Raw genomic sequence first — 24369 nt, 5'->3', positions numbered from 1 at the left:
GCTTCCTTTACCCAGGAGTAGTTCTGTTTCCACAACACTGTCCCTCAGAAGCACTTCTATGTCAGGCGGAGGTCACAGGAAGTCGGAAACATTAATCCCTTCAGTACCCCTTGGCGGTACCCACGAAACACAACAGGGCTGCTTTATGGGATTACAGTTCCCAACATGCCCTGTGAGTATCCATAGAGATACTATAACCTAGGGATGCTGCCATCTAGTGTTTTGAGGGAGTAAAATACTCAAGTAAGTTACCTTCCCTGTCCTTCCATTGTACTGGCATCCTATCTAGTTAAGGATCCTTTATCAAGTTCTTCTGGGATGCCAGCATATCCATTCCTGTCTGTTTCCTAGTTGCATCAAGGACCACCCAGTCTAACTGGTGAGCTGGTCTCCCGTCCAGGTAAGAGATCTTGAACTAGATGCTCTAGGATGCTGGCCCATGCCTGCCATCGATTACAATGGGTAACACTTTAGTTTAGGCACTGCATAAATGCATCTATTACTCATTCATTCTTATATAACAACACTTTAACAAAGGCTTCTTTTAGCATTTATAAACTTACAAAACATCAGTGGATAGGTTATCCATCTCTGTGCAGTGTAGGATATTGACACAGTAGTACAATTACTTGTTAATACGAGGGATTCACAGGTTTTATACTGAATATTTAATATCAAGAGAAATGTGTCCCAGTTAAGCCACCTCAGACCACCCCAAAGTGAAGTTGATTAGAAGATCAAATTACACAGATGAATAAACACTTTACTGATGCTTTGTGGCGGCACGGTGGCGCAGTGGTAGCGCTGCTGCCTCGCAGTTAGGAGACCCGGGTTCGTTTCCCGGGTTCTCCCTGCGTGGAGTTTGCATGTTCTCCCCGTGTCTGCGTGGGTTTCCTCCGGGCGCTCCGGTTTCCTCCCACAATCCAAAGACATGCAGGTTAGGTGGATTGGCGTTTCTAAATTGGCCTTGGTGTGTGGGTGTGTTTGTGTGTGTTCTGCGGTGGGTTGGCACCCTGCCCAGGATTGGTTCCTGCCTTGTGCCCTGTGTTGGCTGGGATTGGCTCCGGCGGACCCCGTGACCCTGTTCGGATTCAGCGGGTTAGAAAATGGATGGATGGATGATGCTTTGTAAGTGTTATAAAGAACCAAAGAAGTTAAGGTGTTGTTACATAATATTAAATGAGTGATAGATACATTTTTGCAGCAGCTAAACTAAAGTCAGTCAGTCAGTCATTTTCCAACTCGCTATATCCTAACACAGGGTCACGGGGGTCTGCTGGAGCCAATCCCAGCCAACACAGGGCGCAAGGCAGGAACAAATCCCGGGCAGGGCGCCAGCCCACCGCAGCTAAACTAAAGTGCTACCATTAAATGATTTTGTGAGCTGCTCTGATGCAACTATACAAATTTTTCAAACCAATTAAATGGGTTGGCCGCTCTATTTAATTACTGCTGCTGTTTGTGACAGCATATGTTATAGCCCCAGCTCTGTCCCTGTGTGTGTGACAAAGTGCATTAAGCTTAAGCATTACACAGAACAGACACTGTATTTTCTGTGACACAAGATATTAATGCGCTTCTGCTGTTTTTATTGATACTGGTTAAAGCATCATGAAGTATTATTACTGTATAGGACACACAAATGAGGGTTAGACAGATATAGCAAGGAGCAATTTTTTTTCTCAAAATAAGATTCTCTAGCTTTTATAGTAATTACGAGATTCAAAAAATTTCAGCCAATCAGAATTTACATCACTGGCATACTGTAAGTAGTCTGTTATAGATAGATAGATAGATAGATAGATAGATAGATAGATAGATAGATAGATAGATAGATAGATAGATACTTTATTAATCCCAAGGGGAAATTCACAAAGTGACAGTTATGACAGCATTGGCTCATCAACACAGTGCTTCAGCAGGGCCAATGCAGAAAGCGCCCAAGTCCTGCTGTCACCTGGCTGGAAGCTTACTGGGCTAATCAAGACTTCCTATTTTAAACAGCCCCTTCCAGAATTACAGACCACACTTTTTACTGCAGTAGGAGAATATCAAAGCTGACTGGAGATTCATCAGAATTGCTTATTGTGCACATCTGCCTTTAAACTGGTTACGTTTTGCTCTGATTCTTGACAGAGCGACAGAACTAAATGGTAATGCTGCATTGGCAAGCACACAACACAGAGTAATGAGTTTATTGCCTTAAAATGGTGTCTCTGTTTCTATATAATAAGGAACGCACTCATTAAGTAGCTCCCTCACACACTGATGCTCTGCGTTTTAATTGTTGCGGTGCCTACTCCGGAGGAATAGGGGGTGGGGAGCCATTGTGAAAACAGAGAAAATGAGATATAACATCTAATGAAACTAATTTACGGAGAGGGGAAGCTGTGTCTTCTGCTTCATTTTCCCCGTGTCTCTGATTTCACGGATCACACTGATTGCCTGTTGTGTAGGAGCTTCAATTATTGTGCTCGCCTTAATTAGCAGCACCGGGGAAAAAAGAGAGAGAGAGAAAGAAAATAATTAATGATTTCGCCTCCCTCTGCCTCCAGCTGTCATCTGTGCGGGTGCCTCGTCGCGTGTGTCAGGACACGGGAGAACAACAACACGTCAGTTAAAAAGCCATGGCAGAGAAACAGGCCCTGCTTTGTCCGTATTGTTCCTTCTTTCTGAGCGTTCATGATGCAGATTTGTTTTGAGTGACCACAAGCAAGCAGTGAAGAGATTAACTTGCAGTGTGTAATTGTAATCTGATATTATGTTAAATTACAAATTGCAAATAAGAGAACTAAACTGACTATTCCCAACTATGCCTTAACACACATTAGATTGTTTAAAATGTTAGTTTCCAATAAACCAATCACCATGTGAACAAAACAAAGTTTGTTAAAGAACACTGGACAGATTTGGGTGCCTGCCAATCACAAAAATCAACTTTCTATTTTCCTATCACATACCATTTTACTGCAATAATCAATTTTCGTGATTTCCTCTCATATTATAAGTATACATGTACAATACAACAACTACAAATAAAAGATCAGTGGTGATCTAAAAGTAGTGGTCCTGTTATTAGGAAATGCAGGTCAGTAATACCAAGTGCTGTTGTTTCATTTGCAAATGGGACAGCCATGCTAAAGAGTCTCATTACATTAGAAAGAGCTGACCACACCATAAACATCTGATTCCAGAGCTGGAAAATGTGGCACATAAACCACTTATCGACCCAACAATGATATTTTTTGCCGTCTTTTCATATAAAATTAAAAGTGACTTGAAATTTCATGGAAGTAAGAGAAACTTCCTAACAAGATGTTGGGAGTTGTAATGGACTCAACACTATCAACTGTCAGATAGTGTTCAGAAGTCATTAAGTAGAATAACAGAATGTTAGGTTATATAGCGCCCTGATGTGCAACTAGCAACTAGGCTTATTTCAGGTCTACAGAGGGTGAATTAACAGGAAAGATTTAAAGAGCTGAGCCTTTTCAGTTTAAACAAAAGGACATTAAGATGAAACAGGATTGAAATGTTTAAATTATGATGGGAAATAGTACTTTAAAATGAGTTAATCAAAAACACAGTTAGAAACTTGTTAAGGGTAAATATTGCAGAAACAATAGGAAGTATTTCTTCATACAGAGAAACCATACACACATGGAATAAGTTACCAAGTAGTGTGGTAGACAGTAGAAATTAAAGGACTTACCAAACTCAACTTGATGTTATTTTGGAAGAATTAAGTGGATAGGACTAGTGAGCTTTGTTGAGCTGAATGGCTCTGTTCTTATCTAGATTGTTCTAATGTTCTAAAGGGTAAATGTTGCACAAACATTAGGAAGATTTTCTTCACACAGAGAAGCATAGACACATGGAATCGGTTACCAAGTTGAACTGTAGACAGTAAACTTTAGGGTAACTTTCAAAACTAGACTTGATGTAATTTTGTAAGAATTAAGTGGATATGACTGGCGAGTTTTGTTGATTAGATTGTTCTAATGTTTTAATGAGTTTTTGATACTTGAGAATGATATTTCCACAAATAACTGATACCAAGACTAAGGAAGGCATTTTCTCTGGTTCATAAATCAGATTTGCCATCAATGACAAGCGGTTAGAACATTTGCCAATGGGTTAGGAGGAACTCACATTGAAGGCATTCAAGAACATTATTGAGAATTTTCTTGGCAGATAACACACACTAAACTATGTTGAGCTGGTTCACAACATGCTTCAAGCATACAAAACCATGAAGTTCAACACGTCTCCATTCATTTTCTGCATTTACCTGTGGATTTCTTCCCTGAAAGTTTTCGCCAGGACATAGCAATGATGGAAAAGTTGTGTGAAGGCAAGTGTAATCTATCAGAACTGGACGACTATGGTTAGACACTTAAACGGCTACAAAAAAAAAAATTTGGACATGAGCGTCAGTAGGTTTTATGCCCTAGGGACCAAGTTACCTGAACTATTCTATAACATTTCAGTAATTATTGATGCTGATCTTTCTAATCATAAAATGGGTCATTATGATAGCAGTTGACAAGAAGAATTCATAAATAATTGCAAAATTATGGTATTTCAGGGCTCCTCTAGAGTCCCTCTTTCTCTTGCACGATTTGGCAAAAAATTAATCAGAACATTGTCACCTAATAAGAGGCTGAAGTTTCGAGTTTGGTATTTTTCCTTCTAGCCGTTTTAGCTTTAGATTCTTCTCAAAAAACTGTGACACACAGACAGACACACATCCATCATCAAGATATCAGTGTTTTCGGTAACGTCAAGATCTGTTAAAAACCGGAGATCAAAATTTTGACTAATTTAAAGCTTCTGCTCTTCCAACATGGATGCTAGGTTTTGGTCGGGGAGGGTGCAAAGCAAAATTCAGTCAGCAAATCATTTTTAGCTCAGTTGAACTGATGCAAATTGTCAGTATAATTGAGCGATTACACATGCTAAGTTCAATGAAAGTTAATTTCCTATTTCTCCAAGTTCATGTGTGATATTGCGATCTAAAACTAAATTTGTGTTCGGTTTGAAGCTGTCTGTCAGAATCACTAAAACTTTTTCAGGAAGCAATCTTTTGAAAGAAACTTCTTGTCCACTGTAATTATACAAGATTTCAAATTAAAACAGACTTTAGAATTGGACCTTGGTTCACCTTCATGCCTCCGGTTATTGAACTGCTGGATTTGCCCTGTGAACTCAGTGAGGGATTCCTCAATTGTCTCAGTCCTTGGTACAGATAGGGAGAGACGGCGCTTGAAATTCTTCATCTTGTTCATTTTCTTATCACTTCTGTAAGTATACAAAGAGGAGGAATCAGAATTAAGCAAAGTGAATTCCCAGCTTTGATCAAGACCTCTACAAATCATTTTCAATCATCATAAGCTTCCTTTTTAAGAGTAACCATTCTTAAATTACCATAACATAACATAACCCACTTTCAATTCAGGTACACAGTAAGTCAAAGCTTATTTTAGTAGCATTCTTGTGCAAGACAGGAATTAACTCTGGATACAGTACAAGTCCATTGCAGGGCGCACATGCCTACCTGCATTCATTCACATAGGGGCCAATTAACATTAGGCAAATAACTTAACATACATGTCTTTGGGGATATGGAGGTAAGCTGGAAAAGAAATGCAGACATGGGAACAGCATGAATGTTTCATATGAATAATGATCAGGTATGGGATTCAAACCCAGGAAGCTCTATTTATAAGGCAACTACCTGAATCCTTAAGCCAGAATTCATTTTATATTTGACCAGGAGTTAAAACTTTCTTTGATATAACAACTTTATGCATCATATTTGATTGAGTTCAAGGTGTTAACTGCAGGGAAGGTACTTTATACTTAAAATGAGATTGCACATTTTATGTGATACACTTAAAATACACAAACAATAAAAAAAACTTGTGATTCTTCAAATATTGTAAAGAGTTGAGAAAATGATCAAGACAGCTGTAAATGTGCACACATCACTGCCTAAACTAAAATGGTTCTTGCAACAGGACAATAATACAAATCACAAGTGAACAACAATTCAGGCCCAAAATATAATCTTGGATTTGAAAATTACTTTTGCTCAACAGTCCTATCACAATTAAACTTTACTTTGTCTACCTTAAAAATAATAAAATAAAATCCTTCTCATTCTGCTATTTTAACTATTTTGTAATTCTCTCCTATAATGTTGATACTGATCTAAGGTAAGGAAGACAGAACTTTCAATGTAAGTTAGTTCTACTTACTAATTATGGCGCTGAAGAGTGCAAAAACGTTGCTCTATAAACATTGTCAAACACATAAACGTAAGGATCATTTTACAACTTCTTAATAGTGGGGTTGAGTGAGGTAATGCAAGTCCCATAGATAAACGTTGGGGTGCCAACGAGGTTGTCCCCATTTCATTAAGTCACAGAAAATATAACAAAAAGGGCTGCTATGTGTGCCAGTACAAACAACAAAAAGAAAAGCCAAAAATAGGAAAACCATCTGGCTAAGATAATGAGATTCATCACTCTCTTCAAGTGATAGGGTGCTCTGTCCAATGGCGCAGTCAGTTCACACCTAACTGGTTCCTTCTGGTAGCGGCGGGCTTTATAGGTGGAAAAACAGAAGGGGAGGAGTCAATTGCCCTTACTGGGCATCTTTTCGGTACTGTGGAGGGAAGAAAAGAGGAGATATTTAGCCTGAGCCCCCATTCTTGACCCAGGATGGTAGTGCTTGCTTCAGATGAGCCCAGAGGGTGATCCACAGATGCCATGTGTGACGTCAGGTAAGATATGACAGGGAGGGAAAATAGGGTAACAGAGTTGTTTCTTCCCCTTTGCCTCCGGATTACATTTGACAGACTCCGGGATGTCCTGCCTCTTCCCAGTCCAGCCACTACTTAAAGAACCTCACTACCAGGAGACAGCATTAATTCATGGATCAGCTTCAATGAAGGATGGACCCTAGTGAGACAGACCTTTCTTTTTTCTAGCTAAGAAGTCAACCCTTTGATATAGATCAACAGTCCTTAGGATTTTGGCTTAATGTGTTATTTTTTATGGCAGCAATCACTTCTCAATTAAAAGGGGTTTGCCTTGTTTAAGCTTTTATCTGTGTTCTTTGCTTTACTATAATATCAAGGGCAAACTGGAACTTATATTCTGAGAAAATATCTTTTCATGTAATATTCTCCTAACTGTAACTGTCTACTATCGGGTGCATACAATGTTTTAATGTCTATAATGGCACTCAGTATTAACACTACATACAATAAAGTGATCAGTAAAAGGATATAATTTTGCCCACCTCCAAAATAAACATGTGAAAAGGGGGATTAAGAGAAAGTATGCCTACCTGATAACGTCAATGCAAGTCTTAGATGAGGTGTCAGTCCATCACAGAGTACATTCACTCACTCAAGAAAGAAATAATTGAAAATAAACAGGAAGGCAAATGCGTGAGAAGCAGATATTAATATTAGTCTTCCTGTGTCATGTGGGATTGAGACCTTCCAGTATTGAGTGCGCAAACACCCAACAGGGAATTTGGTGCGTCACTGAAGAATCCACTTTTATATAAAATATTTCATCATTTCTATTGCTAAAAAATGATCTACTAAAGTAATTAATTATACCAAATTAGGAAAAATACTTTAACAGGGAGAAACAGTGTCAGTTTCAGGATGAAGGAGATAAATGGTGAGCTTCAGTTTAGAATATGCATTGGGATTCATTAAAGGTGGGAGACACAACAGGGGAAGCTGCTAATACATCCTATTGGAAATGTGGGTCCTGTAAATTATTTACTTGCATTTCTCCTCAGGATCCCATTTTCCTGCCACAGTCTAAAGACAAATTGTATACAGAGTTATTTGGTTTATATGGTCACAAGCTCTGCAACCCATCAAAGATGAGTTGAAATCTGAGTAATCAACGCGGACCTCATTGTTAATGTTTGTAGTGCACCGTGCAAAGCATATGTCTCTGTAATATGCCATTTATTGTTATTATTATATTATTCGTTAAAGTAGTGTTAATGTTTGTGATGCACCATCTGTTGGAATGACAAATGCATTGCATTTTATTACAAAAAATGTTTGGGATGCACCATCTTTTGGAGTGACAGAGACATAGCAACCTGACAGACACACAGATAGGCACACAGACAATTATCCTTTTATTAAGGTGGATTATTTTCATGTGTACAGACTACTGTGAAATTCCTGCTTGCATGTGCTAATGAAATGTAACACATCACAACTCTTGGGTGCCATTATTAGTGAGTGCGCAGTAACTACCATACAACAGGGTAATCCTAAATCAGGGATGTGCAATTCAGTCTTTGGTGGAGTGCAATGGTAACAGCTTTTTACTGCAGCTACTATAATGACATAACACATTTTTCAAATTAGAGGAGACCATTAAGTCCATCAAACTTGTTTCAGTTCATCATTCCTTTTTCATATTTTGCTAGTGATTTATTCATTTAGTAAATGGGTGTCTGTCTTGCAAGTAGTGCAAGGATGCTAGAGGCATGTACACCACCAAGGTGACAATTGGCAGAGAAGAGTCCCACACACAACTTTCAGAAGAGACTGAGGCAGTAACTGAAAGGGACAAAGAAAATTATGGTGCCAAAGTGGAAAGGCACAAGCCACTAGGGTGACTTTGCTATACCTGATGCCGTTCAAGTGTAACAGGCACACGCACAAGGGCATGAGAAAGAAAGAATTGCATCTTGGGGAGAAACAGAAGGACTCTAGAGGCCAAATGACCCATCTGATACTAGGGATAAGTGACCATTCAAGAATAAGGAGTGAAAACACAGATGGCAATGAGGGAGGACTGACAATATGTTACAAGGTCCCCAGACAACCAGTCAGGTTGTCCCATTTTGGGGAGGTAAGTAGAATTTTTGGATGCCATTAATCAACCTCTTGGGAGCAGCACACAGCATTCACATATTATGGTGGACCGTAGCAAAGGCATCTGGAGCCCTGACCTTCTAAGGAGTGTATCTGTGACTTGGGCTGCAGGGAAACCATGATCACTTCAGTGAGTTCTTGCCTTTTGTTTGTTGATGTTATACACTGAAAGAAAAGCCAGGAAGAAACCTCCGGGGATCACCTAGTCATTATTTTTTTTGTTTCTTCTGAGGTTTCGCTTTGCTGACGTGTTGGCCTTACTTGTGTTATTAGCGGCTAAGCAGGTATTATGTTTTCTCGTAGGGGAAGCCCTTACCCCGACTCCACCTCTCACTTCCGGCCCGGACAGACAAACACGCTTCCACACGTAGACATTTATATATAAGAAATGCTACTATTTCCAAAGGTTTCACATACTTTTTCTTGCCACTATGTCATTTTGAATTCTTGTTTGGGGTGTGCTGGCGTTTAATCTTCTGCCCTACATAATGCCCCTGTGTAAGTATGCTCAGTGAAAAGGCACAATAATAAATTGAATAGATGGACCAATTAGATGCTGGCTCCTGTTTTGTAATTGGAGGTCCTTGCAAATAAAATATAAGTAAAGATGCCTGGTTATTGAAATGACTTGCTTGCATGGGTAAAATAAATTTTTCCAAAACAATCATGCAGCTGATGAATATATATCCTTTGTGTAAAATCTTCTTTGTGCAGTTAATACACAAATCTAAGTTCAATACCCATCCATACTGAGACAGCTCTTCCATAATTCTAACCATCCATTTAGTGCACTCGCTTACTCCAGCTCTATCCATGCAGCACTGAACTAATCCTAAATGGTATGCCAGTCTACTGCAGGGCACATTCACGTATACACAGAGAACATCGAGTCAACAAAACTCAACCTAATATGCAATTTCATGAGAAATGACAGAAAATCTGAGTACAGGGAGAAAACCCTTGCGGATGTGTGGGGAACATGCAGACTCCGAATAGATGGTGATTGTGTTAGGATTTGAATCCAGTGTCCTGAAGCGGAGATTATGATAATTCTTGTATGCATTTATCGCATTAGTAATGACAGCGCTAGAGTTTGCCTTTTTATTTATTACAGAGAATTTAACAGTATATAACTGCCATACAGCAAAAGTGATGAGCAATAGACAGGCAGACAGCCGATTAGAATAGACAATTGAGTGCAGCAGGTTGCTGGTGCAGGCAAAATTCTGCAGGATTGAAGGACTGAATGAAATTTGTAGAGAAAGCGTCTAACCCATCAACACCAGTAGTATTTCTTTCCACCTACATCGTGTAGGTGGCGGAGCGATACAAGGTGTCCTGTCACATTTTTTCTACTCATCAAATTTCTTGAAAGATGGGAAAATAAAGAAGTATATGGCTGCAGGCTAAAAACAGTGTGATAGAAGAGAAGAGTGTAATTTTAGAACTCATATTTTTAGAGTTTGTTCAATCCTCCCTTTTCCAAATTCACACAATCTAAATTCAGGGTCTCAGCGAGTCAAACCTTATCTTTGTAAATAACTCAAACACACATGCACTCACTCTCACTGGGAAAGTTTGGAGTCACCAGTTAAGATAATCTGTTCATCTTTTGGATGGAGATATAAATTAATGCACACATTCATTTACAACAATTAGGTGTGTTTCTAATTGTGATGCCTAGAGTCACTTCTACAATTTGTTCTATCTAACCAAAGGGAAGTTCAGAAAACTGCCGCAGGCTTAAACAAATTCTATTGGATAATTGGGCGAGGGGCCTTCCCCTATGGACATCCCTTTCCAAGACTTTACTTGAGTCCACAAATGGATTTCATACAAATATAGTCTTCTTTATATTAGATATCACTTTACTGCTTTCCAATCCGGTTCTGCAGCTGGAGGACAGACCACACTGAGCTCCCTTTCCAAGTCATTTACTTGGATCTCTTCTTAAGCCCTGCACTGCTTTGAGCTCAGATGGCAATAATGTCAAAGACTGTTGCATCTGTTTATTCTCCACAGTTTACTCATTAAGATTTGTAACCTAAGATGAGCTGACAAATCGTTTCCAAGTCAAATGTACGTATTCTGCTGCAGAGCACTTAATGCTTTTCACTTGCAGCTGTGTCTATTAAAAAAAGAGACGAAAACTGTAAGTGTAAATCCTTTCATTCTATGATCCATGAATATCATTCGGCATAAATGTCAGGTCAGGTTTGGGGAGCATGCACTGGTACAGTGTGTTGCCTCACACTCCACTTGACAAAACAGTTTGGGATTCTGGCTGGCAACTCCTCAGGAAGACATGTGGTCCTGGAAATGACAATCTATCTGTCACAGCCAGGTGTTACGTGGCGTCCATGTCCCCTTGGCTTCGTCCAGCTGCTCAGCTCCTCAACTTTGAAGATCCTGTGAGCTGGATCACCCTTGGGGAATCACGTCACATGGCCGTACTGCCATAACTGACGCTCCCTCACAACACAGGTAATGTGCCTCATTCAAGATTCTGATAGCAACGGCTTGTTTGACACAAAGTCAAACCAGTGGTACCCAAGTATACTCCAAAGAGACACAGTATTGGAGTCCAGTCTTTAGCTAAGGTCACTGGATAACGTCCATGTCTTGCAACCACACAGCAAAATAGGAAGCACAAGGACTCGAAAGATTTGGACCTTCAACCTTTTGCAGAGATACTACACACCCCCTTCCAGCAACCTCATGACCCCCATCCTCTCCCAATCCATTTATTTACTTCATAGGAAGAGTCACCAGACACATGAATGTTGTTGCCAAAAGTAAGTAAACCTCTAAATACAGTTAACACTGTCTCCTCAGACAGACACACTGCTGATGGCCATGCCCAAGATGTCGTTAAAGACCTAAATATGAATGAAGAAAAACAAGAAGGCAACAAAAGTGAGAATCTGTGGTGATGCCAGGATCTACCCTCTTATTATGGAATTGGTTAGACTAAAAGTCAGCAGATATTAAACTTATCCGAGGATACAGCTGATTTATAAGCCTTGGTGCTGGAAGAAAAACAGCAAATTATAATCAAGAAAGTAAGATCAGTCTTGAACTGCTTGCATTTAAAGCAGGATCTTGCTGATAGCTAAGGAAGAGAGAGAAGGACGGGGATAAAGAAACTGAGATTGATGCTGCTTATGTGCATACAATGAAAGGTCTTTTTGAGTCGGGGATTTATTGAATACCAGTTGGAAATCTTCAGCAAGATTATAAGTTTTATTTTTAACATCAGGCGAGTCCCCCTCCCCCTTTGACTCCTTTCTCTGTCTAAGATGAAGCTTCGTGCAGAACGTGCAGCTAATCTGCAGGCAGGCAACACATTGAGTCCTTGCCTTGTCAGTTGCTCGCTTCAAGAAGCTCGGTAAATGCTAGATGACACAAATGGGGATAAAACTTCAGCTTCAATGAGGCTTATGCTGTAAATTTGCCTTGTGACAATTTATCAGCAGTAATTTTTCTTTTCCACTTACTGCAAGACAATGTTGATTTTGGAAATAATGAACAGACCATCTCTGATTAGACCTTGACTCCCGGTAGCCACTTATTCTGTATCAGACTGCAGCCTTATACTAATGAATCTTCCATGGCCCAGACATGTACAGAAATTGTGCAAAAAGTCTGCAATTTAATTGTCTCGGGATCTGCCTTCTTTGAAATTCCAAGACCTATTGCTTAATTATTCTGAACCCCCAAACCATCACATCCAAATACCCTGCAGTTTAACTATCTGGTGATTTAAAAGCTTTGACTCATTAAAGGTCAATTCTTGGTTGATTTGAACCCTGATCCCATTGACTCGGAAAAGTAATCAACCTTAGTGTCAAAAACCAGAATGATCTTACATGTAAAATTCCCAAAACCTTTAAATTCACCGGACCTGACAAGGTGTACATTTCAGCTATTTGGTACCTAAAGCCATCAAATCACAGAGGTCTACAGATTAATTGTTTTAAACTTGAAACATGTTGATTCCAAAGGCTCTGCAGTTTAAATGTCTTAAGCCCTGATCCCACTGGATCTGAAAGGCCATCAGTGTCATTGCTGTGACCCACCTCTCGAATCACACACGCCTACAACTTAATTGTGTTAAACTCCAAAGTCGTTGGATCTGGAATGGGCTGTTAGCTTGATTACCCTGAAGTGCAAACCATTAAATCTCCAAGGTCTGCGATTTAATTGTCTTAAACTACATACTCACCGGATTTGACAGTCTTTCCACTTAATTATCTTGTATTTCCTACGCACTGAAAGGGAAAGGCTAACTGCTTAATTGTACTGACCAGAACTGCTTGAATCCCAAAAGTCTTATTCAGTAATACTTTAGAATAAGCGCTTTAAGGCCTTGCTATAGTGTCTCTATTAGCCACCTATTGCAATGCATCACAAAGCCTTTGTTATGTTCTTAGAGAAAAGCTGTAAGTGGATAATAGATGCATTCTAAGTAGACCACAAAGTTGTTGTTGGCCTTTTAAGTCATATTAACACCAAAGTATTACTCTGTATAGCAGTAAATATATCATAGGTAGCCCCATAGCAATGCACGGCCCATCGTATGTCTTACCAAGAACAAACAATGCATTTCTTAAGGACTTGTGCTAATGGTGTAAATGTACTGTAGGACATAATTGGCATTGCCCCATTTTGCTATACTTTAGTGGCATACAAAGCCTATTTAGTGATCAGGCTAAGCAGGGGAAGCCAGCTGCAGCACCCACATATTGCAGAACTAAATGGCTACACTGTAGTTCAACCAACAATGCGGTCAACACTGAACGTCATCTGATAACAAAGGTATAAATCATAGATGAGCTCACATGTCTGCAGGGACTCCTTCGGATATCCAGAAAGACATTTGGTTTAGGCTTGAAATCTCAAGGTGAACTCTGGATGATTCTGATGAACAAAATAAGCCACCTATAAGGAGATACTGGATCTGCCACTGGAAGAGCCATTGATATAATCATCAGAGGCTACTCCTTTCTTTAAAGGCAGATGCATGTATCTCTTCTGTCTTTTTTGAAGCATGAAGACACCAGTTCTATAGAAAGCAAAAAGCACACAAACTTTCTTTGAGCCTGGAAGCTACTCTCCATAGAGCCTTGGAGTTGGACACCCCAAACTAGCTCTTTGGTCTACACTTCCAAGTAAATTTCTGAGCCAGTGAATGAGCCCAGTCTAAAAATACTAAGAAGTAGTCTTACTTCAAGGAGGGAAGTTCAGCACCTGAAATCCAGTGCCAAAAAGAGAAACACTTTCCACTGTGAAGTTACAGAGGATACAGCAAAGGGCCAAACAGCAAGCTGATGGAAGCCACACTACACTACAGACAAAGGTCCACATGGCAAAGAGAAGGAGTGCAAAATTCTCTATTTGAACTCAGAACATCAGTAAGCAACTGCATTCAGCATTGGACACCATCTTTAAAGGCCTGGTATCACCAAACTGACCTTCTAAACTCAGTTAAATCAGAACTCTAATTAGCCAGTAAAATAGCCAGGTAAAGAAAGACCTGTTTGATTGTTACTGTAACAAGTCATGACTCTGGCTTTTACAAGCTTTTAACTAATTTGAAAAAAAGATAAAAAGCTTTGAATTACACCATAATGGTTTAACCCTGTCTTACCCAAAGAGCTGCATTAGAGCAAGGACAAGTGGACTGTAGCGTCATGCTGAAATTCCAAACTGACAAACTAAGAACAGTCACCCTCTTCTGTGTTACTGTATATTATGTTTACATACTATTATAACAGAAATTTTGTTATAACAAGTATGGGGAAAATATGTATACTAATGTGACTGGGGTAGCCAGAAATTCGCCATCTATAATGGCAACAGCGCAAGGACAGCTCCGTAGCTGCTCTGTTGTATCTGGTTAAACAGTAAACCAAGGCCAAAGTAACTGGATCCCCTACAGGATCAGGCTTACCATGTAATGTGCTTGTTGCACAATGTTTAGAAAATTTACCACTGGGCTTTGCCTGCTCTTTCTTACCATTTCTTGGTTTGCCACAGTGGTGATTCCGAGCTGCTGGTGTACTAATCTGAAGATGGAAACTAAACCAGGATGATTGCCTCTGTGTTGTGGATTCTGTCTCATATCCTTGAATGCTGAATTAACAGCTCCTATTTTGAATGAAGTCTTGAGACTGTACCTGCCTTTTCTATACAGTAATAAAGTACCTGTATTTTCTTTGGAAACCTGAACTAAATTCCCTGGACTCAATTTCCTTTCTCTTGTGCAACTATGTGACCCAACCTTGACAATATCTGTATAAAAAAATAGTAAAACTGCAAAAAAAATATTTTTGGAAACTGAGACATTAGACGTAACTTTTTTATACAGAAATATAGGTATTAATAAAGAATGAAAATGAGATGCTAGATGTGACTTTTTTCAGCATAAACTGATGCCATTTCTCACTTTTTTGTTCACTTCAAAGAATACTTTGAGAAGCTTTATGAAACTTGAACAGGACAGTATCTGCACATGACGTGACTACCACGTGCATGCTTGGTGGAGCACTGACTCAGAATTTGGCTATGTGTATGATGTTAAGCCTAGACTCTTGATGAGTCTTGCTGAGACTGCTTGAGACCAGAAATTTTGCAACAGATTGTCATTTTCTTTTGATCTAACAAGATGGTTGCAGGGTCCCCAAGACTCAGCGAAAGTGTAGGTGCAGCAATGTGTACTCTTTGCATTACATTATTATCTTTGGTGGCCAATGTTTGTCAAAAAAACGTTTGGTATACTGAAGTTTACATTTTGTTCAAATAAAATCTGTTAAACATGATGTTTTTCTGGGCCATCAAAAACTATTTGTTATTCTGAAAAAATTCATTACTTTGGCATTCCATATAATGTGATTTGACCTGTATATACATATACAACTCAGACATGAAGAGATCTGGCAGAGCCAAAGTCACAACCCAATCAGAAAGACAAGTTTCTGAGGGTCAGAAGCTTGTTCGCTTCACATCACAACAGCTTGGAAAAACTGCAAGTTCTAAAGTGGAAAAACTGAGAAGTTCTAAAACCTTTGACCAGTAGTGATTATAGGTAAACAGTTATCATAATTCTATATTCCTTGTGTAAACTGTAAAATTGTCTTTCTTAAATTGACTGTGCTACCCACATACTGTAGAGAAAGTAGGAACCCTACCAAATTATCTTATTAATTACTGCCATTTCCAAAGACAAAGCTTATAATTATTTAATTGATTGATTAACACTTTGTGTAAAATGGAGTCAATGAAAAGAAAATCCTACTGTAATAACCAAATGGTGAAGGTCCAGCGATGAAAAGATTACTGAAGCAAATCGGTCAACACATCTTGAGCCCTGCATGTCTTTAGATTTTTGTTAAAGTGAAAAAGGTTTTGCAATAAAATATTTTTTACCAAGTGCTAAATAAAGAAATAAAAAATAAAAGCTATTAAATGCACATCATAATGTAGATTAAAATGCTACAGTGACTCTCAAAGGAAAAACATGTAAAAATATACAGATATATGTGTATGTTACATTTAGTCAGTACTTAGTATTTAGCCAGAACTCAATCAGTACTTAGTCAGTACTCAGTAGTTATGACCTTAACCTTACAGTTAGCGTAATGAGAGTGCTTTTGACAAATTATACACTGGTGTTTTCATAATTTGAGTATATACTGTAAAATAAATGTTTGTCATTTACTGTGTCTACTCATTTACTTTTCTTATTTATTTATCTTTTTCCCACAGTGTTTTGTTACAGTCCTACTTCTCCTCTTCTATTAGAGGTTTCCTACCTACTGAACGGCTTCCTTGTCATGTAAAATCTTCCCCCCTCACTTTTGGTTATTTGCCATAGGACACTTAGAATGAGTGCTTTGAGAGACTTAGCCTGCAATGCTTATACAGATGTGATACGTTTGAGGTTATTGTTTTGATATCTGAGTTCTAAAGCCCTATTATATTGAAGAAGAAGTGCAGCCTGATTGAGCTGAATCGCATATACTGAATACAACAACCTTGTTGCTGATTTATTAGGGGTCAGATTTATTAGATCTAAAAAAAATACACTCTAACTTGAAAGTCAGAAGCCCAAAGGCCCAAGCTCTTCTCACAGTAGCACTCCAACGCTGATTGTAACTCACTCTTTGTTGTCCCTGGAGTGGAAAGTGCTGGAAGAGGGTCATCCAGGGTCAGCAGCACAGTGCTGCCTCACATCTGAGGCGAGTTTACCCATATAGGCACACGGCACTCACTGCTCTGAGTTGCACTGATTACAATTTGTACATTGCTAAATGACTATATTATGAGTGTTAAGTTCATAAATTGTATTGTATAAGTCCAAATTTGAACAGCATATTAGCACTAATACAACATTTGCAATTGCATTATTTTTTAAACTCATGGATAAAAAAGGAATGGCACCCTAAAACTATTGCATGAAAACCAGTATGGGTCATCACCTTTGGCAGGTATGCAGATGATTACATTGACGACTACAACTAGACGCATGCACATAGGGCTGACATAAGGGTAATAACCACAAATGGGTCAATCATGAAGATCTCTGGAATACTTGTTCTGCCACTACAGCACACCATGAATGCCGAGGGAGGTGTTCATCATTTGAATGTGCAACAGAATGATATTCAGCACCTGTATGACCCCATAATGCACATCTGCTTCTTTCTGGGTTTAGCTGATAGTAACTATATCCAAAATGAAGCACTGCTCTGGATGGAAAAATCATCACTCTCTTTTTGGAATCATTTCTTAAAACACTAAATCATTGCTTATGGGGGCATCTATACTTTTCTCATGGGCTGTAGCTCTTTAATATAAAATTCCTCTAGGGAAAAGGAGAAGCAGTATCTTAAAGCATCTTGGAAAACTTTCTGGGAAATTACAATTTAAATCAAAAGGCAACGTCAGAAGTGTATTGTCACGGTTTGGCCAGGGATCTATCACCTAGCTTAAGTTTCTTTAACTCTTTGTTATATTGTCTTATGTTGTTGGACATGTTTCTATTTTTGTATTACTTTATATTACTTTACATGGAGTGTCCATTGCTTATGACCAAATGACGAGACAACTAAGAAAACTACACACAGGAAAACACTAAAGACTGGACGGAGTTAGTCCTCAAGTTCCTGAGGCCTGTGCTAACCAGTTTTATGGTATCCTCGATCACCTGTTCAGTCTGTCAGTAAGGTTGCAAAAAGTGCTATTACTGTGGAAAACCTCCTGCATTGTTCCTGTTCCAAAGACGGCAGGCACCTCTTCACCTAATGACTACAGAGCAGTGGCACTTATGACTCACATCCTCCTTTGGGACGCTGATTCTAGACTGTATTAGTCATCTTGTGGTAGACCACCTGGACCCACTGTAGTTTGCCTGTCAGGCAAAGATAAGAGTGGAAGATGCAATAATCTATCTACTCCATAAGGAGTACTCTCATCTGGACAAAGCTGGCAGCACTGTGAGAATTATTTATTGTTTTTTTTTATTTATCCAGTGCTTTCAACACCATTCAGTCATCCCTGTTAAAGAGTTAACTCAGAGATATGCAGATGGATTAGCCTAAGGTGTTCTGGATAATGGACTGTCTGGCAAACCGCAGTTTGTTAGACTCAAGGCCTATGCGGACTTACCACTATGCAAAGGTAGGCAATTGCCTTGGGCCCTACGGCCCCATAAAATGCCTCACACTTATGGTTAAGAAAGTTTTTTTTTTTGTTTTGTTTTGATTTGCTTTTCAATTATTAATTAAATATTTCTAGAAATACATACACTAAAATGGGATCAAAATGCCTAATAATAAGTTTCTAATGCTCCCTCCCTCAGTTCACGCTACACTGGACTATTTCACGATCTTGAAGTGCATTTGCAGAATTCATTTGTGTAAAAATTGAAAGATGAAGCAAAGCTAATGCAATGGAACTGAAAAAACGAGGAAGTGGGAAGAAAGCAAGAAGTTTTTTACCAAAACTGCCAAAAGTCTTCTTCTTCTTCTTTCGGCTGCTCCCGTTAGGGGTCGCCACAGTGGATCATCTTCTTCCATATCTTTCTGTCCTCTGCATCTTGTTCTGTTACACACATCACCTGCATGTCCTCTCTCACCACATTCATAAACCTTCACTTAAGCCTTCCTCTTTTCCTCTTCCCTAGCAGCTCTATCCTTAGCATCCTTCTCCCAATATACCCAGCATCTCTCCTCTGCACATGTCCAAACCAACGCAATCTCACCTCTCTGACTTTGTCTCCCAAATGTCCAACTTGAGCTGACCCTCTAATGTACTCATTTCTAATCCTGTTCATCCTCGTCACACCCAATGTAAATCTTAGCATCTTTAACTCTGCCACCTCCAGCTCTGTCTCCTGCTTTCTGGTCTGTGCCACCATCTCCAACCCATACAACATAAGACCTTCCCTTTCACTCTTGCTGATACCCATCTGTCACAAATTACTCCTGATACTCTTCTCCACCCATTCCACCCTGCCTGCACTCTCTTTTTCACCTCTCTTCCACAATCCCCATTACTCTGTACTGTTGATCCCAAGTATTTAAACTCATCCACCTTCGCCAACTCTACTCCCTGCATCCTCACCATTCCACTGACCTCCCTCTCATTTACACACATGTATTCTGTCTTGTTTCTACTGACCTTCATTCCTCTCCTCTCTAGAGCATATCTCCACCTCTCCAGGGTCTCCTCAACCTGCTTGCTACTATCGCTACAGATCACAATGTCATCAGCAAACATCATAGTCCACGGGGACACCTGGGTAATCTCGTCTGTCAACCTGTCCATCACCATTTCCAAAAGTAACAAACCTTTTTCACAGTGATTGCAGACGACACCAACATTATTAAAGAGCAGGAGGAAGCCGCTGCTTGTGCCAGCACTAGCATTAGCATTGCTAGCAAAGAGGAGCTGCCCATTGCTGCTGGCAATGCCATCCCAGGTGGCTCAAGCGATGTTGCTGCCTCATTCAAGGCATCCTTACAGGATCCTTCAACTTTGACTTGAAATGGTAACAGAACTGACAAAAATAGTGATACTGATAGTGATCCAAAACTAGTTAGGAGCAGTCACCTCACTAACCAATTTGAAGATGATGCTGTGCTCTGCTCCAAAGAGCAGTTCTCAATAGTGCAGAAGGGACCACCAGTTCAGGTCAAGGACAGAATTTTTCCAAAAAATCAAGAGAGGCACAGATTTACAAACTGAGAATTATACATACAAATGAAGAACCGAGAAAAGATAAGCAGATCCTGGCTTGTGTACAGTAAAAAACAGACTGTGTAATGTGCTTTTGTTGCTACCTGTTTGGAAACCAAGAAAACAGTAGTCAGCTAAGTGGGATAGGTTCAATAACTGGAAAAATCTTTCAACCCACTTGAGACAAGATAGACGACAGAAGACCATAAATGACTTTTATCAGAGATCCTGCTGGAAAACTAAGGTAAATGATGACAACCAATGACAGATCTTCTATGTGAATACAAAAGTACAGTGTTATTGTACAAAGGTCGTATTGTTTATAAAAATGAGATTTTACAGTAGGTGCATTTGTTAAACTAAATATGTTTTGTGTTTTGTTACAAATGCAGTTCCAGATATCTGGATGTTATTGTACATCAAGTTACAAATTGATCTTTCTTGGATAAATAAGAACCAAAAAAGGGGGATTATAAGGTTTGTAGAGGTACCCATACCTGTGTTCGCTTTAGACTCCAAAATTACTCAATTATCCTCTGACTCAAGGATTGTGTTTCTGATTATTTATGTAAGCAAAACACTGGAGCAACACAAAGAACAGCCCTGTTTCCTTTTCCCTTTACTTTGTACACTGCAGACTATATATATATACTGTATATATATATAAAACATCAGGTCACTTCACATGCAGTAATTCTCACATGACTCTGCACTAATGGGGTGTATTGATAAAGGGGATGAGACAGAGTATCAGAATCAGGTGGAAAACTTTGTTTCTTGGTCTAAAATGAATTGTCTGTAACTTAACATCAGCAAAGCAAAATAACTGATTACGGGCCTCAGCAGCACTAAAGAGCCTTTGTTTCCAGTTGCCATTCCGGCTGTGAATGTAGAGGTGGTGCATTTGTACAAGCATTAGGGGGTCTTCATCATTGACAGGCTGGACTGGTCTCACAACACAGAGGGACTCCCTATATAACAAAGCACACAGAAGGCTCTTTTTCCTTAGGGGATGTGTTCCTTTAATGTGGGAAGTGACATCTTTCACATCTTCTACAACTCTGTGATGGCCAGTGTGATTTTCTACACTACGGTGAGCATTGCTGGTAACATCACTTCAATTACTGCTAATTAAAAAGGCAGGCTCAGTTATGGGATGTACTCTTGACTCCCTGGAGATACCATTATGAACAATGCTACACATCCCCTCTTTCTAACACGGAGGACTTTCACCCAATTTAATTATTCAGCAGAAGTAAGTCAAGAAACACAACTGGGGTTCCTTTATTCTAACAGCAATATTACATAAGTCAGAAGTCTTCTTTATTTTTAGTCATTCTGGCGTGTGTTCAGACCATAGTGTGTGTGTATATTTATTTACTTACTTATCTACCTATTTATGTATGCATTTATTTAAAGAGCGACAGAAATGATAATTATTTTTTTTTATCTTCTTATACAATTATTTATTGTTCTTGTCTTTTGTATGTTGAGCCTAATGAGGCTGGGCCTGTGCTGAGCACTAGCTCTTGCTATTGTTGTTTGGTTCACTTTTCTTAGGTTCCGTTTTTGTCTTTTTAGATTTCTGTAAGTACTTATATTGAATGTATGGGTTATGGACATTCTGCTTGTTCAAGGTTTTGTTCTGTGCTTTCTGAATTTGGTTGTGGTTCTTTCAGAGTTTCATCTTTTGATGCAACCTTTTGTTTTGCCCATTTTATTTCTTCTTAATAAATTTTCTTCTAAAGTTTATAGTTTTGCAATGATGAACAGTTTTTGTTGTATTAATGCTGGTTTATATAGTGTAGTTTTGACTATTTTGGTGCTGGTACTCGAAAGGATTCCATTTTTAAAATATTATTTTCCTTTTTTTGCTTTATAACTTTAAGGTTAACTTGCATTAATGCCTTAGTTTTTTATTTATACAACACTGCTTTGAAGATCACATGACCAAGATTACTGCCCAGATGATGTAACAGAAATGATGATATAATATGGTGGTTGTTGCCCTACATATTATCCCTCTGTGTACACAAATACCTTTTGATCTTTGTAGCGATAGCTTTCTTTCTAAGCATGCTCCAGTTGTTAGGATCAGGCTTATGAGTTTTATTTATTTATTCTCTTTCAACTGTTTGTTGCCCTTTAAAAATGATTTATGTATAGTTTCTGGGGTTTTAAAAAACAAGGAATCTAATGGTTACCTTTATTTTTTGTTGCCATGTTTTTAACAGTTTTAAATATGATTGTCATTCCCCCAAGGTGCTATTTTTTTCCTTATCGGCAATGCTATTCTATGGTAGTTTAATTGATGGTTGCATGCTATTGCTCGGCTTGATCAAGAGTGTGCAATGCACAGCTTCATTACCACAATAGTACAAACAATGTCTAACACTTTCTCATTGTACAAGTCTTCTTATTGTTAGTTTCTGAATTACTGGTAACAGTGGCTTTTTCTGCCATTTGATTATGAATTACGTCTTGTGGTTTATTTTTTTGACCCTGCTTACATGTTCCTTTTTTTTTGCTTACAGATTACTACTCTGTTACTAGACCTTAATTCTGAGTACACGTGTTGAATAATATGTGGTCAAATTTACTCTTCCCATTAATATTACTTACTTGAATTCTCATCTGTCTGTGTCATGTCCTGATTCCAGTCTGTAACTCTCAAAACTGCTGTGGTCCTGAGCAAGCAGAACACTAAAATTAGTATTCTGTGTTCTGGTTTTGATGTTCTGTTTCTGACTATCAACTTTTGTTTTGCCTGTTTGATTCTGGTTACTCGTTTTTGCCTTGGCTCTCTTAGTGCTCTGAATCTAGCTTGTCTGTTGACCCCAATTTCCAATTTCTCAATCATCTCTTGGTTCTTTTGGTGCTCAACTCCCTGTGTATAATAACAGTTTTATGGTTCCTCTTTTACTTTTTTGCAAATTATAGACTGTCACACATGTGCGCATGGGAGGCAGCTAAAGGGCTTGAGTGAGGGCAATTACGAATCTGACCGGGATAGTGCACTGACTCTTTTTCTCACTTTACTGCAGACCATTCACGGGAAGTTCCACCTGGCCCTCTTGACATCACTTCCACGTCTGGGCCTATAGAAGAAGGCCTTGCCGGCTCCGGCCCCCGTGATGTCACATCCGGGCTCGAGCCTAAGGCTGAAGACTTTTCCAATCCTGGCGCCTTTGACGTCACTTCCTTCCCTGACCTTTAAAAGCCTCCACCTTTTCCCTGTTCCCTCAGTTCTGTTTTGGACTCCAGTTTGTGCACATCAATGCTGTCATTTATTTGCAATTTGCAGCCAGGAAAATAATATATACGGGTGGCTGCCCCAAACCTTGTGATGGCTCTTTGTGGAGTTTGTAACAAGACTTATAGGTTGGAGTGTTTCAACAGTAAGAGCAGAAGTATGGAACCCAGAATTATCATGCATAGTCTGAATTGCTTCTCACATCCCAAAGATTTGCTGGTAAGACTATTTGGAAAATCAAGTAAATTCGCATTATGAGTGAATGTAGGTGAGGTTCTTGTCTTGCAACTGATGCTGCCTCATAGCCTAAGCAGATTTAGGAATTGTAATGGATATTTGGTCTACTAAATAAGAATTATTTTTTTCTTGGGACATGCTGGGACTGAACCCCAGTCTCTCGCTTCCAGTTTGGTCATGGAAAGGATACAAACATGGCTAATCCTGCTGCGCTAACTGGTTTGCCGAGTGTTATTTTTATTGTAGAGCATCAACATAATTTTACATCTATTTTACAAAATGAGATCTAATCTTCCAAATCTGTACTGCTGAGCACAAGCTGTGTAGTCTTTAAATATTCATCAATTTTACTAGTTTTTTTACTGTTACAGTGTAATGGAGAGTGGAAACCTATTTTGGTTACATGAAATGCAAGGCAGGCAGGCCCATCACAAGGAACACGCTCAGATTGGGCAAATTTATACTTGAATAAAGGAGTGTCTTTTAGGATGTGTAAGGTAGTTGGAATACTAGAAGAAAACCCCCTTAAACAATATGCATAATGGACACAGATGCTGACTCCTCTCAAAGTACACTCACAAAAAGCCTGCACTTGGTGTGTTCTGGATTGGGTTCTGTCATATCTATAAAATAAGAAAAACATTTAGTTCTAGAGAAATTTCACTTTCCTACCACCCAGGAGGCTTTCATGACCTGAATAATCATGCTTTTA

General features: G+C 39.1%; 1 protein-coding gene across 3 annotated transcripts in view; it reads right to left on the bottom strand.

The window, feature by feature from the left end:
* The window catches only part of cdk18 (cyclin dependent kinase 18), a 324367-nt gene that overhangs the window by 130636 nt on the left and 169362 nt on the right, over positions 1-24369 (bottom strand). For 2 of the 3 annotated variants that reach the window (XM_039748503.1, XM_039748504.1), the window contains exon 2: positions 5165-5301. The exons of the other annotated variant lie outside the window; for it this stretch is intronic. In XM_039748503.1, coding sequence (XP_039604437.1) covers positions 5165-5288 — 124 coding nt within the window. In that variant the 5' untranslated portion in view covers positions 5289-5301. The remainder of the gene's footprint in view (positions 1-5164; positions 5302-24369) is intronic. 3 annotated transcript variants of the gene reach the window in all.

This window comes from Polypterus senegalus, chromosome 3 (genome assembly GCF_016835505.1).
Source record: "Polypterus senegalus isolate Bchr_013 chromosome 3, ASM1683550v1, whole genome shotgun sequence".
In the NCBI taxonomy this organism is placed as follows: Eukaryota; Metazoa; Chordata; class Cladistia; order Polypteriformes; family Polypteridae; genus Polypterus; species Polypterus senegalus.
The sequence above is the reverse complement of the archived record's forward strand: the minus strand, read 5'-3'. Positions and strand labels throughout refer to the sequence as shown.